This window comes from Camellia sinensis, chromosome 10 (assembly GCF_055761805.1).
Source record: "Camellia sinensis isolate YWXY chromosome 10, ASM5576180v1, whole genome shotgun sequence".
Lineage (NCBI taxonomy): Eukaryota > Viridiplantae > Streptophyta > Magnoliopsida > Ericales > Theaceae > Camellia > Camellia sinensis.
The window spans coordinates 170,886,263-170,899,536 of NC_138970.1; the positions used below are offsets into that span (position 1 = coordinate 170,886,263).

At 37.5% G+C, this 13,274-nt stretch overlaps 1 protein-coding gene across 1 annotated transcript; it reads left to right on the forward strand.

Moving 5' to 3' along the window:
• Window positions 1–4,433: 4,433 nt before the first annotated feature.
• LOC114299195 (putative nucleoredoxin 1) lies at window positions 4,434–8,227 on the forward strand. Its single transcript, XM_028243883.2, has 4 exons — window positions 4,434–4,864; window positions 5,522–6,001; window positions 6,736–7,215; window positions 7,329–8,227. Exons 1-4 carry the CDS (start codon window positions 4,769–4,771, stop codon window positions 7,989–7,991), a joined length of 1,719 nt encoding a protein of 572 aa, XP_028099684.1. The 5' UTR covers window positions 4,434–4,768; the 3' UTR covers window positions 7,992–8,227.
• Window positions 8,228–13,274: the final 5,047 nt, after the last annotated feature.

Below are 13,274 nucleotides of genomic sequence, written 5' to 3' on the forward strand. Positions count from 1 at the left end.
CACACACTAAGCTACACAGTTGGGAAAGATAACAACTTAATCCCTAATTTGCCTCGGTGTGTTCTACATCTATATCCTCATTAAGATGCCTTAAACTAGGCCTAATAATGCCTAGGATGAGATGAGGATGCAAAGATGCACTTTAAAAATATTTTCAGAATTTTCAGAAAACGGGAGTCACGCTCGAGCGTAGGTTACTCCGCTCAATCGGATATGCAGACAAAGGTTTCCGCTCAAGCGTAGAATTACCCGCTCGAGCGTTCTGCAAAACAGTCAAAAGTGCTGGATAGGTGAAAATCACGCTCGATTGGGCGCTCGACACCTGCTCGAGAATGAGACACGATGTCCCGCTCGAGCGTCAATTATTCCACTTGAGCGGACTTCAAAACAGAACAAAATGCTGGGAGCACGATTTCCACGCTTGAGCGCCAGTCACCCCGCTCGAGCGTGAGTCCAAATTCTGGAAATTCCAGATTTGAACCTCAAGCTCAAAACCAAGTTTTAAACCATAAATTTTGATCCTCTTGGGCCAATTTTTCCAGAAAACATTCCAAAACTCATACTTTAACATGATTCGAAGCTCAATTTGTAAAATCAAAGCCCAAGGGTGTTTTAAATAAATCTATTTCAAACCAATTTCCATGAATATGAAAAACATGCAAACATGCATGAATTTAAACACTTCAAAGCTTCAAATGCTAGCTCAATTGAGCCAATTCTTTCTAAAAATAAGATGAAAACATGGACTTAACATAACTATGAGCATGTATGTGACAATTCTCCATGGAATCAACTCAAAATGCAACAATTCAAACATGCATGCATGGAATGAGTTCCAATTCAACAACTTGAGCTAGTTCTAGGCTTAGATCACTAAGGGGGTGTTTGGTGGAGCTTTTTTAAGCCAACTTATGGCTTCTAGCTTTTAAAAAGTTATTTTGGACTGTTTGGTTAAACTTATTTCAAACAGCTTCTGATTCTACCAACTTATTTTAAGTCAAAAAAACTGATTTTGAGAAGCTGCTCACCCCTTGCTTCTGATTATCAGCTTCTGCTGTGGACATGTTAATTCACGGTTATACTCTTAGATTTTTTTATTTTTTATTTTTTTAAAAATAGAAAAAGACCCAAATGGACTATTAAATATTATTATTATTTTTTTATGAAAAATGTAGACAAATAGTGAATAATAAAAAATAAAAATTAATTGAAAAAGCTACTTCACAGTTTATTTAACAAACACTACTCAGCAACTTAAATCTATAATCCAACAGCTATACCAAACAGCTTAACAGCTTCTGATTAAAGTCATAATCTATAATCTGTTAAGCTATAATCTATAATCTATAATCTGCTTTAACAGCTACACCAAACAGCACCTAAGAACACAAGAACCATGGATGAACATTCATAAACGCAACAATAAAAGGTTGAATTTCCTTACTTAAGTCTTGAATTAGAGGTATAGAGGATCAATGTTGCAAGAACTCCTTTAATCCTCCTAATCTCCAAGCATTTCTCTCTCTCTCTCTCTCTCTCTCTCTCTCTCTCTCTTTCTCTTGGTCGGTTGAGACAAGGAAGGGCTGATGAATTGTGTTGATTCAATGTGTATACAAGTCTCAAAATGTGTAAGGTAGTGGCCACCAATAGGGCAAGGTTGTAATTAAGTCTAAGTTGTGCAATTAAACTTCATTTAATCTAATTTAATCATACTAAATCGATTTTTAGATAAATATGCCATAAAATCCTATAAATTCTGACTAACACAGAACATTAATCAATTTCAGATTCGGCCGTCGATAAGGCTTTCAATTCACAATTTAACCATAAAAACACGAACAGATCAATTAACAATCAACAGATAGAAAATGCATTTAAACAGATACAGTCAATCAATCAGTTTCAGATTTCAGTCAGTCAGTTCAGTATTTCAATCAGTTCAATTACTTCAGTTATCAATCATAATCAGTCTCAGTTTAGCAGAAATCGGTAGTTAATCGGTAAATAGTGATGAAGGTTGTTACATATTTAAAAATAATAAATATTTTTTCCCTATCAATTCTAAGCTTATCTTGGTCACTCAATTGTTTGTTTTGCTGTGTTTGGCCAAATAAATGAGTCAACCACCTGTGCATCATGGTTTAGGGAAGAAAGTGATGAGCTTAATGGGTGGTGTGGATGTTGAATTTGAAAACATCCTTGTGTATCTCTGTGATTATGTTTCTCTGCCATGTGTAATTATAATATGTGTTTGTGTATGTCTGTCTTGGATCAAATGCACCTCCAAAGAAAATCAAAGAAACAGCATGGCAGAGAAAATTAAAGAAGCAACATGGTAGAGAAAATCAAAGAAGCAACATGGCAGAGAAAATCAAAGAAGCAACATGGCAGAAAAAATTAAAGAAGCAACCTGGCAGAGAAAATTGAAGAAGTAACATGGCAGGGAAAATCAAAGAAGCAACCTAGCAGAGAAAATTAAAGAAGCAGCAAATAAGCAACTTGGCAAAGAAAATTAAAGAATCAACATGGTAGAGAAAATCAAACAAGCAACCTAGCAGAGAAAATTAAAGAAGAAACATGGCAGAGAAAATTAAAGAAGCAATATGGTAGAGAAAATTAAAGAAGTAACTTGACAGAGGAAATTAAAGAAGCACCATGGTAGAGGAAATCAAAGAAGCAACCTGGTAAAGAAAATTAAAGAAGTAACATGGCAGAGAAAAATCAAAGAAGCAACATGAAGCAACATGGCAGAGAAAATCAAAGAAGCAACATAGCAGAGAAAATCAAAGAAGTAACCTCGTAGAGAAAATTAAAAAAGTAACATGGCAAAAAAAATCAAATAAGCAACCTGATAGAGAAAATTAAAGACGCAACATGGTAAAGAAAATCAAAGAAGCAACTTGACAGAGAAAATTAAAGAAGCAACATGGCAAAGAAAATTAAAGAAGCAACCTGGCAGAGAAAATTAAAGAAGCAACATGACAGAGAAAATTAAAAAATCACCATGGTAGAGAAAATCTGAGAAGCAACTTGGCAGAGAAAATTAAAAAAGCAACATAGCAGAGAAAATCAAGGAAGCAACCTAGTAGAGAAATTAAAGAAGTAACATGGTAGAGAAAATCAAAGAAGTAATATGGCAGAGAAAATTAAAGAAGCAACATGACAGAGAAAATCAAAGAAGCAACCTAGCAGAGAAAATTACACATGGCAGAGAAAATCACACAACTAGCCAGAGAAAATTATGCATGCCAGAGAAAATTACACGTGATAGATAAAATTAAACATACTAGAGAAAATTACACTGGAACTTTACTTAATGGTACTCAGTTCGATTTGAGTCGTGATCGGGGAGCACCGTTTAAGTTCATTCTTAGCCAAAGTAAGGGTTTCGTAATCTTTTCCTTATTTGATAGATCGTTATTGATTGTTCAACCAGAAAAGATTGTGAGAGAGAATTTGTCTGGGTTTGGAGATGGGGAATTTCTCTAGTTTGGGAAAATTTTCTCTGGATTTGGAGAAGGGAAATTTCTCTGGAGAGAAGAGAAGGCCAGGAAGGCCAGAGAAATTTCCAAAATTTCTCTAGAGTGTGAAATTTCTCTGAAGGCTAGAGAAGGAAAATTTCTCTAGAAAGAATGGAAGGTCAGAGAAATTTATCTAGATTGGATAGAATTTCTATAGTCCAAAATTTTTTTAGATAGAATTTCTCTGGCAAGTCCAGAGAGATTCTCTGGATAAAATTTCTCTAGATCAGATTGAGGGACCTTAGACATTATGAAAATATTAGATGTCATTTATGCTATAAAATTTTAATACCGAGGACCTTAAAAAAACCTTAAAATAATTTATTCCTAAACAAGACTTAAATTGGGACAATTAGGAAAAAAGTTTAAAAAAAAGTTAATTTTTTAGTTTTTTAAATTTTTTTACATAAAAAAATCACAAAAAAAATCATAAAAAAGCCAATTTTTAACACAAAAAGCCAAAAAAATTATAAAAAATCCAAAAAATTAATTATTTTAGTAATTTTTCAAACCACCACATAATCTATCAATGGATAAATCCTATCGTGATGTGATGATGCACATCAACATATGGTGTTGTATAATAATGTCCCGCTTGATAATTTTTAATTATAATTAAAAAATTATTATGTTATTTTTTTATTTTTATATCTTTTAAAAAAATTAAATTTTACTAAAATAATTTATTCTCAAATAAGACTTAAGCTTCATTTGACATTGACTACAGTAGTTAATTTTTTTGTATTGAAATTTTCTTTTTAATCTTGTTTGATTTTTTTTAGATTTTTTTAATTTTTATAAAAAAAATTATAATAATTATAATTTCAATATAATATTTTATCTTTTTAACTTACCTATTTTATTTTTTAACCCCAAAATGTTTAAAACGAGGACTTAAATAAATAATCTATCAATGGATAAATCCAAAACCCTACCATTGGTCTTGTCTGACGAGTTGGACATTGTACAAGCCTTCTTCCTTTGCTGTATAATAATCCATCAATGGATAAACTCAAGGCCCTGCCATTGGTCTTGTCTGACGTGTTGGACATTGCCCCCCCAAGTCTTCTTCCTTTGCCTTGCTCACCAAGTCTACTATTACAGTACATTTTTTATTATTACAGTCTTTTTTTTTTCAAAAACCCAACAAATATAAAAGAAAACGATCAAATCAGTCGGAGATCTCATCAAACTAATACCCAAAAGCCTCTGAATTTGATCCAAAACCGAAACCCAGATTTCAATCTATGGCTAATTCCAACGACGACAGTGTTACTCACGATCTCCTCTCTCTTCTTTCCTCCGAAGATAGGGACTTCCTCGTCCGCAACAATGGGGACCAGGTATATTACAACCCAGATGACTTTAATTTTTTTCTGGGTTAAATTAAATGTTTTGAGATGCATATTCTTGATTTATGTTGGGAAAAAGAATTGGGTTTTGTGTTCTATTGATTAAGAAGTGCTGTAGGGAAGCAATTTCAGTAGATGGTTTATGGAAATGCTTTTGCCTGTTTGGATTAAGTGATTTTGGTGAGAAATGATGAGAAAATAGATGTTTTGCTCATGTTTAGTTTACAAATTAAGTGAGATATCGTAACAAATGAAGAGAACTCTTTTGTTTTGAGAATTTTATTTAATATTTCTGTTCAAGCGATTTGGTAAAAAATGATAAGAATGAGGTTTATAAATTATGTGAGAAATGATGAGAAATTAAGTGAGATTTGATGAGAAAGGAAGCTAATTAGATGTGTATTTTTCCATAATAGTAAGATTGTCCATCAAAATACAGAAATAGAATTTTTTTCATCCATATCCATATCCATATCCATATCCATATCCATATCCTTACATTCCTTACTTTTTTTCTTATGAAAATATAAATATTTTTGCTTTGCTTTATGCCATGTTGAGAGGCATATATGGATTTTAATTTAAATCAAGGTGTTTATTTCCCTATACAAACTAGTGAGATTGATATGCTAATTTGACATTTTTCAGGTTAAAATCAGTTCTTTGGCAGGAAAGATAGTGGGATTATATTTTTCCGGGTCATGGTGCGGTCCATGTCGCCGTTTCACCCCAAATTTGGTGGAAGTTCATGAAGAACTTTCATCTAAAGGGGACTTTGAAGTTGTCTTCATCTCATCTGATAGAGTTGATGAAGCATTCGATGCCTACTTCGCGAAAATGCCATGGCTTGCCATTCCATTTTCCGATTCTGAGACAATAAAACACCTCAAGGAATTGTTTAAAGTTAGGGGAATTCCTCATCTTGTGATCCTTGATGGGACTGGTAAGGTTTCAAGTAATCAAGGTGTTAGGATCATACAGGATTATGGTGTAGAGGGCTATCCGTTCACACCAGAAAGAATCAATGTTTTGAGAGAGGAAGAAGAGGCTGCGAAGAAGGAACAATCCTTGAGATCTATCTTGGTTTCAAAGTCTCGTGATTATTTGATTTCAAACAATGGAATTCAGGTAATGTTTACAATTATTTGAAAAGTGATGAGGATAAAAAAGGAAGTGAAAGAAAAAAATTCTTGTAAGCATTTAAGAGACAAATTTTGCCAGAGTAAAGAGAGGAATTTGAAATTTTAATTATTAGTAACTCCTGCTATGAAAAAACTTAGGACTTGTTTGGTTTGTATTTTAATATATAATTTTTGATTTTTTTTTTTAATTTTGTTTTGTTCAATTTTTTTTTTAAAAAATTCTAAAATTATTCTCTTTTACACATCAATCAATCATTTTTTCTCACTTTTCTTTTCTTCTCAATCACTTTTTCTTTTATACACATTTACTTAATTATCACAAAATATCAAATTATCTCAAACTCTCAAATTATTTTCAAAATATACAAATAAATAAATAAATAAAAATTCTAAAATTTCTTTCTTAATTTTTTTTTTTTAAAAATTATCTCAAAATACAAATCAAACACACCTTGAATTTTCTTGGGTTTTGTTTTTACAAGAAACTAAAAAATTAGTTACCATATTAATATATATGTACAAAACAAAAATAAAAAAACAAAAAAAGGGTAACTTTCTAATAGTTTCCACCACTTTTATGCTAAACAAATTCAGAAAAAAAGCTTTACTCTTTTTATTTTCCCTCCTTATTTTCCCCCACTTTCATCTTAATCATACTCAGCCTATAGGATTGATGAGTTTAAGGACATCCTTAATGACCTTTAATATGGTTGCTATCAGATTCCTGTTTCAGAGCTTGAAGGGAAGATGGTTGGCCTGTATTTCTCAATGACTGCTCATAAAGGATGCCTCCAATTCACCACAAAACTTGTGGATTTCTATAGGAAACTCAAGGAAAAAGGCCACAATTTTGAAATCGTGCTAGTATCTCTAGACGATGAAGAAGAGTCTTTCAAGGAAGGTTTTGACACTATGCTGTGGCCAGCTTTGCCTTTCAAGGACAAGAGCTGTGATAAACTTATTCGATACTTCGAGCTTAGAGCCCTTCCAACATTGGTTATAATCGGTCCAGATGGGAAAACTGTAAATCCAAATGTTGCAGAGTTTGTTGAAGAACATGGTGTTGAAGCTTACCCCTTTTCACCTGAGAAGCTAGCTGAGCTTGCTGAGATTGAGAAGGCAAGACTCGAAGCACAAACTTTGGAATCAATTTTGGTTTCAGGTGAAAATGATTTTGTGATTGAAAAAAGTGGTTCCAAGGTATGATTACTCTTGTAGTTCTTAAAATTGAGTTTGATTAGGCTCATTTGTTATGAAATTAATCCCCCATTGGTACCATTGTGATCATATTACTTGGTTTTTTTGTGGGTTAGGTCCCAGTGTCTGAACTTGTCGGAAAGACCGTTCTTCTCTATTTCTCGGCCCAATGGTGCCCTCCATGCCGTGCTTTTCTACCAAAGTTAATCTCAATATACGACGAGATTAAGGCCAAGGACAATGCATTCGAAATAATTTTCATCTCAAGTGATCGCGATCAACCCTCCTTTGATGACTTCTTTTCAAGCATGCCGTGGCTAGCCCTCCCTTTAGGTGATGAGCGAAAGGCATTCCTCCAACGTAGGTTCAAAATCAGAGGAATTCCTGCAGTTGTTGCCATTGGACCTAGTGGCCGAACACTCACTACAGAAGCCAGGCCGCTGTTGCAAGCCCACGGTGCAGATGCCTATCCCTTCACTGAAGACCACTTGAAGAAATTGGATGAACAGATAGAGGAAATGGCAAAGGGATGGCCTGAGAAATTGAAACACGAACTCCATGTGGAACACGAGCTCACACGAATCCGTCGTAGTGGTTATGTTTGCAATGGGTGTAGGGAGATGGGGCATGGCTGGTCTTTTTATTGCAAGGTGTGTGACTTTGATCTTCACCCCAAGTGTGCACTCAAGAAAGATGACCCAAAAGAGAATGGTGAAGGGGCACCAGGAAAGGCGAAGGAGGGAAGGACTTGCGAGGGAGGCGTCTGCAGGAAAGCATGAGAAAGCATAGATATATATGTGTGTGTGTGTGTGTGTGTGTGTGTGTGTGGATGGAAGTGTCTAGTGTGCTATCCTATGCTAAATAAGAGTTTGTTGTTGTACATTTTGTGTGGAGAAGTCTAGAACTATAAGTATTTGGGAAGTGAAGACATGTTCACATTCATGGTTGGAACTTTGATCTACATCTTCAAATAATTATTGTTATATGAAGCTTACAATTATATATCTTTCATTAACTGAATCCATTTTAGATTTTGATGAATTTGAGCTTTGGAGTTATTCTAATCACCCATTTAAGATCAAAAGGTTACAACTTGAAAAATAACTACTCTTCTTTGTATTTCTCATGAAAAAAAAAAAGAGATGATGAGTGATAATAATTTCTCGAATTTATTAAAATTTTAAATTCAGGAATCTAGAATTTATAGTCTTACAAGTTCTCTGAGTATGAATTTTATTTTTGATGTTTTTGTTTAGAGGACGAAAATGATGCATACTTTTTATTTTTTGATTGAGGATTGAGATTTTTAAAAATTTTCAATTCTGTGAAATCAATTTTAATATTCTCACCTATGTTCTAGGTATGGAAGCCACAATTTTTATTTATTTATTTATTTATTTATTTATTTATGTTTTTCATTTATTATGGATTACGGACACAAGCATTGTTGTAATTGATGTACCACATTTTTCATCCAGCTTATAATTATATTTGAATATTTGAGATTCATCAATCTTGTTTGAAGTTTTATTATTAGTTAGTAATATTACTGTTGTTACATTGAATATTTGATGGGTGTTGATAATATTACAGTTGTTACACTGATGCTATGGCGAAGCTTGGTGCGGGGCAACCTGCAGAGTTCCCAGTGGTAAACGATCCCGCAGCAGAATTGGTGGCTTATATGTTAGGCTTATCAAGGGAGGGTGTAGCCCTTTTTGTTTGCTTCATTTTTTTTATTTTTTTTTTTTAAGGGGGGGGGGGGGGGGGGCGGGGATTGTGTGTAGGGTGATTTCCACACTGTGAAGGGTTGAACTTCGTGGAAGAAAACCGTGCTCCGAGAAGTAAAGATCTGCACAGAGTAACAAACAATGAACTGCCCGAGTGGGGTTTGGTCGAAAACCCCTCTGATGGTAAAGTCATGGACTAAGGGAGAGGTAGAAGATAGAATACAAAGAGTGTATATGTTAAGTGTCTGAATTTCCTCCCCCACTTGAGGGTGAATAGTGTTTACCTTTTATAGGAGAAGGTTGCTTGTCCTCCAAGACCTTGTTTTTTGGCCATTTGTCCCATTTATCCTGTTCGTGATCATCTCCAATTGGAGGAGGACGACCACTCTGCCTGACACTCTGGTGCAGATTTGTCTTGTTTGTCTCATTAGTGATCGTCTCTCATTTGCTGGAGGAGGACGACCACTCCGCCTGACACTCAAGTGCAAGTCTGTCATGTGTGCGTCTTGTTCCTCTGCGCCTTCATGTCTTCACATTATGTTCAAACAGAGGGAGAGGAGCAGAGTTGTTTGTCTCTTGCGAGCTCCAAGAAAGATATTCAGTGAATTGGCCTTCTCTAAGTTGGCCCACTTCGGAGTGGTTGCCTCCCCAACTAGGAGGACCAACATGTTGCTCGATCCACTTCAAAGTAGCTGTCCAACATGTTGCTCGACCCACTTCGAAGTGGTTGCCTACCCAACCAAGAGATCCAATATGTTGCTCGGTCCACGGAAGTGGCTGTCCAACATGTTGCTCGGTCCGTTTTAGAGTGAGCCTAGCACTAGGCTACTACCTTGATTGCCTTGCTTTGGAGCAAGTTTTTGGTCATTGGGCCGAGCCCTTAGCTCCCCTACTGGTGCGGATCTGGCGTTAGGCCAAACACCAAGACTTAGTTAATTTTATCCCACTTCATTTTCCCCCCAGCTTGCGCTTACGTTTAGCGAAGTGGAAGCCAATTCCGTCACCAGCTTCGAAGTTCAGTTGGTTACAACTTAATTTGAGCTTCATAGTTTGGATTCAAAATTATTGTTTGGCTCAGAGTGTTTGTGTTGGGTCTATCTTGGTTTTTGCTTAGTATTCCGTAGCTCGGTGATACCTCCAAGCTAAACATGTGCATCATTATAAATCTCTTAATTGCCTAGCTCGGTGCTTTCTCGGTCGGCTGAGGGTTGTTGCTTAACTTGAAAATATATATGCAGAATAATAATAATAATAATATACTCTCTTTTTTTTGCAGTGTTCGTCGACTAGGTCGAGCAACTCAATGGCGCTTCAAAGCAGGCCAAGTGTGTCTTATCACAGCCTTGTTCCAATTTGAAAGACATATTGGCTATCTTTTTGCTCGATCCCACTTGTAGGAGATAAATTGGTATTGGTCTCAATGCCTGGTCAGCTAAGGTCTCAAAGCATAGCTTGCTGACACTGCTCGGTCATGCGAATCATGCACCATTTTCTTGTTTGGACGTGATTAGCACGCCTATTTGTTCAGCTTATTTCTTCATATATTGGTCGATCATTTTACCTTCGGCTTGTGAATTGTCCATCACTTAGTTAGTCGGCCTTAGCAGCTTGTTTGCATAATTTTTGTTTTTCATCACCGTGTTGCTTGGTCGGCCCTAACAGCTTTGGCGTTACGAGTTTGTATTTTTTATTTTGGTTGCTCTACCACTAAGCTACTGTCAACCCTAGCACCTCTGATCTTGAGAGTTATCTAACACATTATTGTTATATTTTTGGTATCGACTTCGATAATATTGACTCTTGTCTGGCACTGCACTCCTTCGACCTTTGCTCGTTGTTTATAGTGTATTTGTTTGGTAGAACGTTGCACTTCCAACTTTGTTTGTTATCAATCTTTTGGTTGTTTACTTGAGCTTTGAAACTTGGTTTTGCCTTAGCTAGTTTTGACCCGCTCCCTTTGTTTAGTCCATTTTAGAGTGGATGTTAGGCATCCAATCAACCTCTGTTGATTAGTCCACTTCGGAGTGAGCATTGGGTGTCCGACCAACTTTCGGTACTCAGCCCACTTCGGAATAGGTGTTGGGCTTCCAATCAACCTTCATTGCTTAACGCGCTTCAGAGTGGGTGTTGGGCATCCAACCAACCTTTATTGCCCAGCCTAAGTGTTAGGCGTCCAACCAACTTCTGCTGCTTGGTTCAGTCGTTGGGCGTTTGACCAACATTTGTTGCTTGGCCCAAGCGTTGGGCGTCTAACTTCTGCTACTTGGCCTAAGCGTTGGGCATCTGATAAACTTTGTAGCTCGGCTCAAGTGTTAGGCGTCCGACAAACTTTTGTTGCTCGGTCCAAGCATTGGGCGTCCGACCAACTCTTGTTGCTTGGTCCACTTCGGAGTGAGCATTGGGCGTCTAACCAACTTCTGTTGCTCGGCCCATTTCGGAATGGGTGTTAGGCATCCAATGAACTTCCGTTGCTCGGCGCGCTTCAAAGTGGGCATTGGGCGTCTAACCAACAGCTATTGCTCGGCCGAAGCATCGGGCATCCGATCAATTTCTTCAGCTCGGCCCAAACATTGGGCGTCCGATCAATTTTTGTTACTCAGTCCACTTCGGATTGAGCATTGGGCGTCCGACCAACTTTCGTTGCTCGGCCCACTTCAAAATGGGTGTTGGGCGTCCAGCCAACCTCTGCTGCTCGAGTGTTCTTCAAAGTAGGCGTTAGGTGTCCAACCAATATCTGTTGCTCTGCCCAGGCATTGGGCATTTGACCAATTTCTTCTATTTGGCCCAAGCATTAGCCGTTCGACCAACTCTTGTTGCTTTGTCTACTTCAAAGTGAGCATTGGGCGTCCGACCAACTTTCGTTGCTCGACCCACTTTAGAATGGGTATTGGGTGTCCAATCAACTTCTGTTGCTCGGCGCACTTCAGAGTGGACGTTGGGCATCCAACCAACTGTTGTTGCTTGGCCGAAACGTTGGGCGTTCGACCTACTTCTACTCCTCAGCCCAAGCATTGGGCGTTTGACCAACTTTTGTTGCCGATCCAAGTGTTATGCATCCGACCAACTTCTGTTGTTCATCCCTCTTCATAGTTTTTCTGTTTCGTAGCACCTTCGCTGGGTCGAGCTCCTTCTTTTGCAATGAAACTTTAAGTTAATGAAGTATTTTCGAAATTTACCGAGTGTTGAACTTGTACCCTTTACTTTCAATTTCTTTCTGTTTATGTTGTTTGTCCCCTAGCCGAGAATCAAGGATATAGCCTTGCATCTTTGGTTGTTCGGCTAGACTTCACCTTATGCCTTTGAAAAATTGAGTTGCTCTTCCGGTCAAGTAACAATAGTGAAACCTTGCAAGATTGTCTGTTTGGCCTTAACTGAAGTCAGTTGTCTTGCCCCCAGCTGAGCAAAAGATTATTGCTTGATCAAATTAGGCTCCATGCTCTCCAGCCAAACAGAGGCTCCGAGGGCGAATGAGGCCTCTGATCAATCAGGCCAGGCATCATGCCTTAGGAAAATTTGAGAAAGAAAGCTTTCCATGCCTCTAACTAAGTAGAGGCTCTGAGGTTGAGTGGGGCGTCTGATCAGTCAGACCAAGCTTCACGTCTTAGAAAAATTTTGAGTAAAGAAATTTTTATGCCCCCTAGCCGAGCAGAGGCTCCAAGACCAAACGGAGCGTCTGATTGGTCAGACCAGGCTTTGTGACTTAGAAAAATTTTGAGGAAATAACTTTCCATGCCCCGACCGAGAAAAAGCTTTGAGGGCGAACGGGGCATCTAATCGATCAAACTAGGCTTCGTGCCTTAAAAAAATTTTGAGGAAAGAACTTTCCATGCCCTAGGCTGAACAAAAGCTCTGGGGGCGAACGAGGCGTCTAATCGGTCAGATCAGACTAGGCTTCGTGCCTTAGAAAATTTTTGAGGAAAGAGTTTTCCAAGTCCCCAGTCGAGGAGAAGCTTCGAGGCCAAACAAACCGTCTGTTCGGACAGACTAGGCTTTGTGCCTTAGAAAATTTTGGGCTAGTTTTACTCATCGGAGAGTGTAGTTTGGCTCTTCGTAAAGTACAAGTTATTATCATGGACCATGCCTTTCAAGTAACGATACTTGGCACAAATTCCACCAAGCTATACCATTTGGGGTCCTACTTCGACCAAAGGACCGAGCTTTCGGGCTGGGGTGTAGGTTAAGACCTGTAACCCATTCTTGCTCAATTGTCGAGTGAAATATGTATAACACATGAAAAGAAACTCAACGAAGAGTGTAACTCGGTTCTTTGTTGAGCGCAAGTTGTTACCATGGACCATGCTTTCAAATAACGATACTTGGCATAAATTTCAC

Excerpts from the sequence above, each read along its gene's own strand:
- LOC114299195 (XM_028243883.2), top strand. The coding sequence starts at position 4,769 with ATGGCTAATTCCAACGACGACAGTGTTACTCACGATCTCCTCTCTCTT. Across the intron at positions 4,865-5,521 it reads TCCGCAACAATGGGGACCAG|GTTAAAATCAGTTCTTTGGC; the intron begins GTATATTACAAC and ends GACATTTTTCAG. Across the intron at positions 6,002-6,735 it reads TTTCAAACAATGGAATTCAG|ATTCCTGTTTCAGAGCTTGA; the intron begins GTAATGTTTACA and ends GGTTGCTATCAG.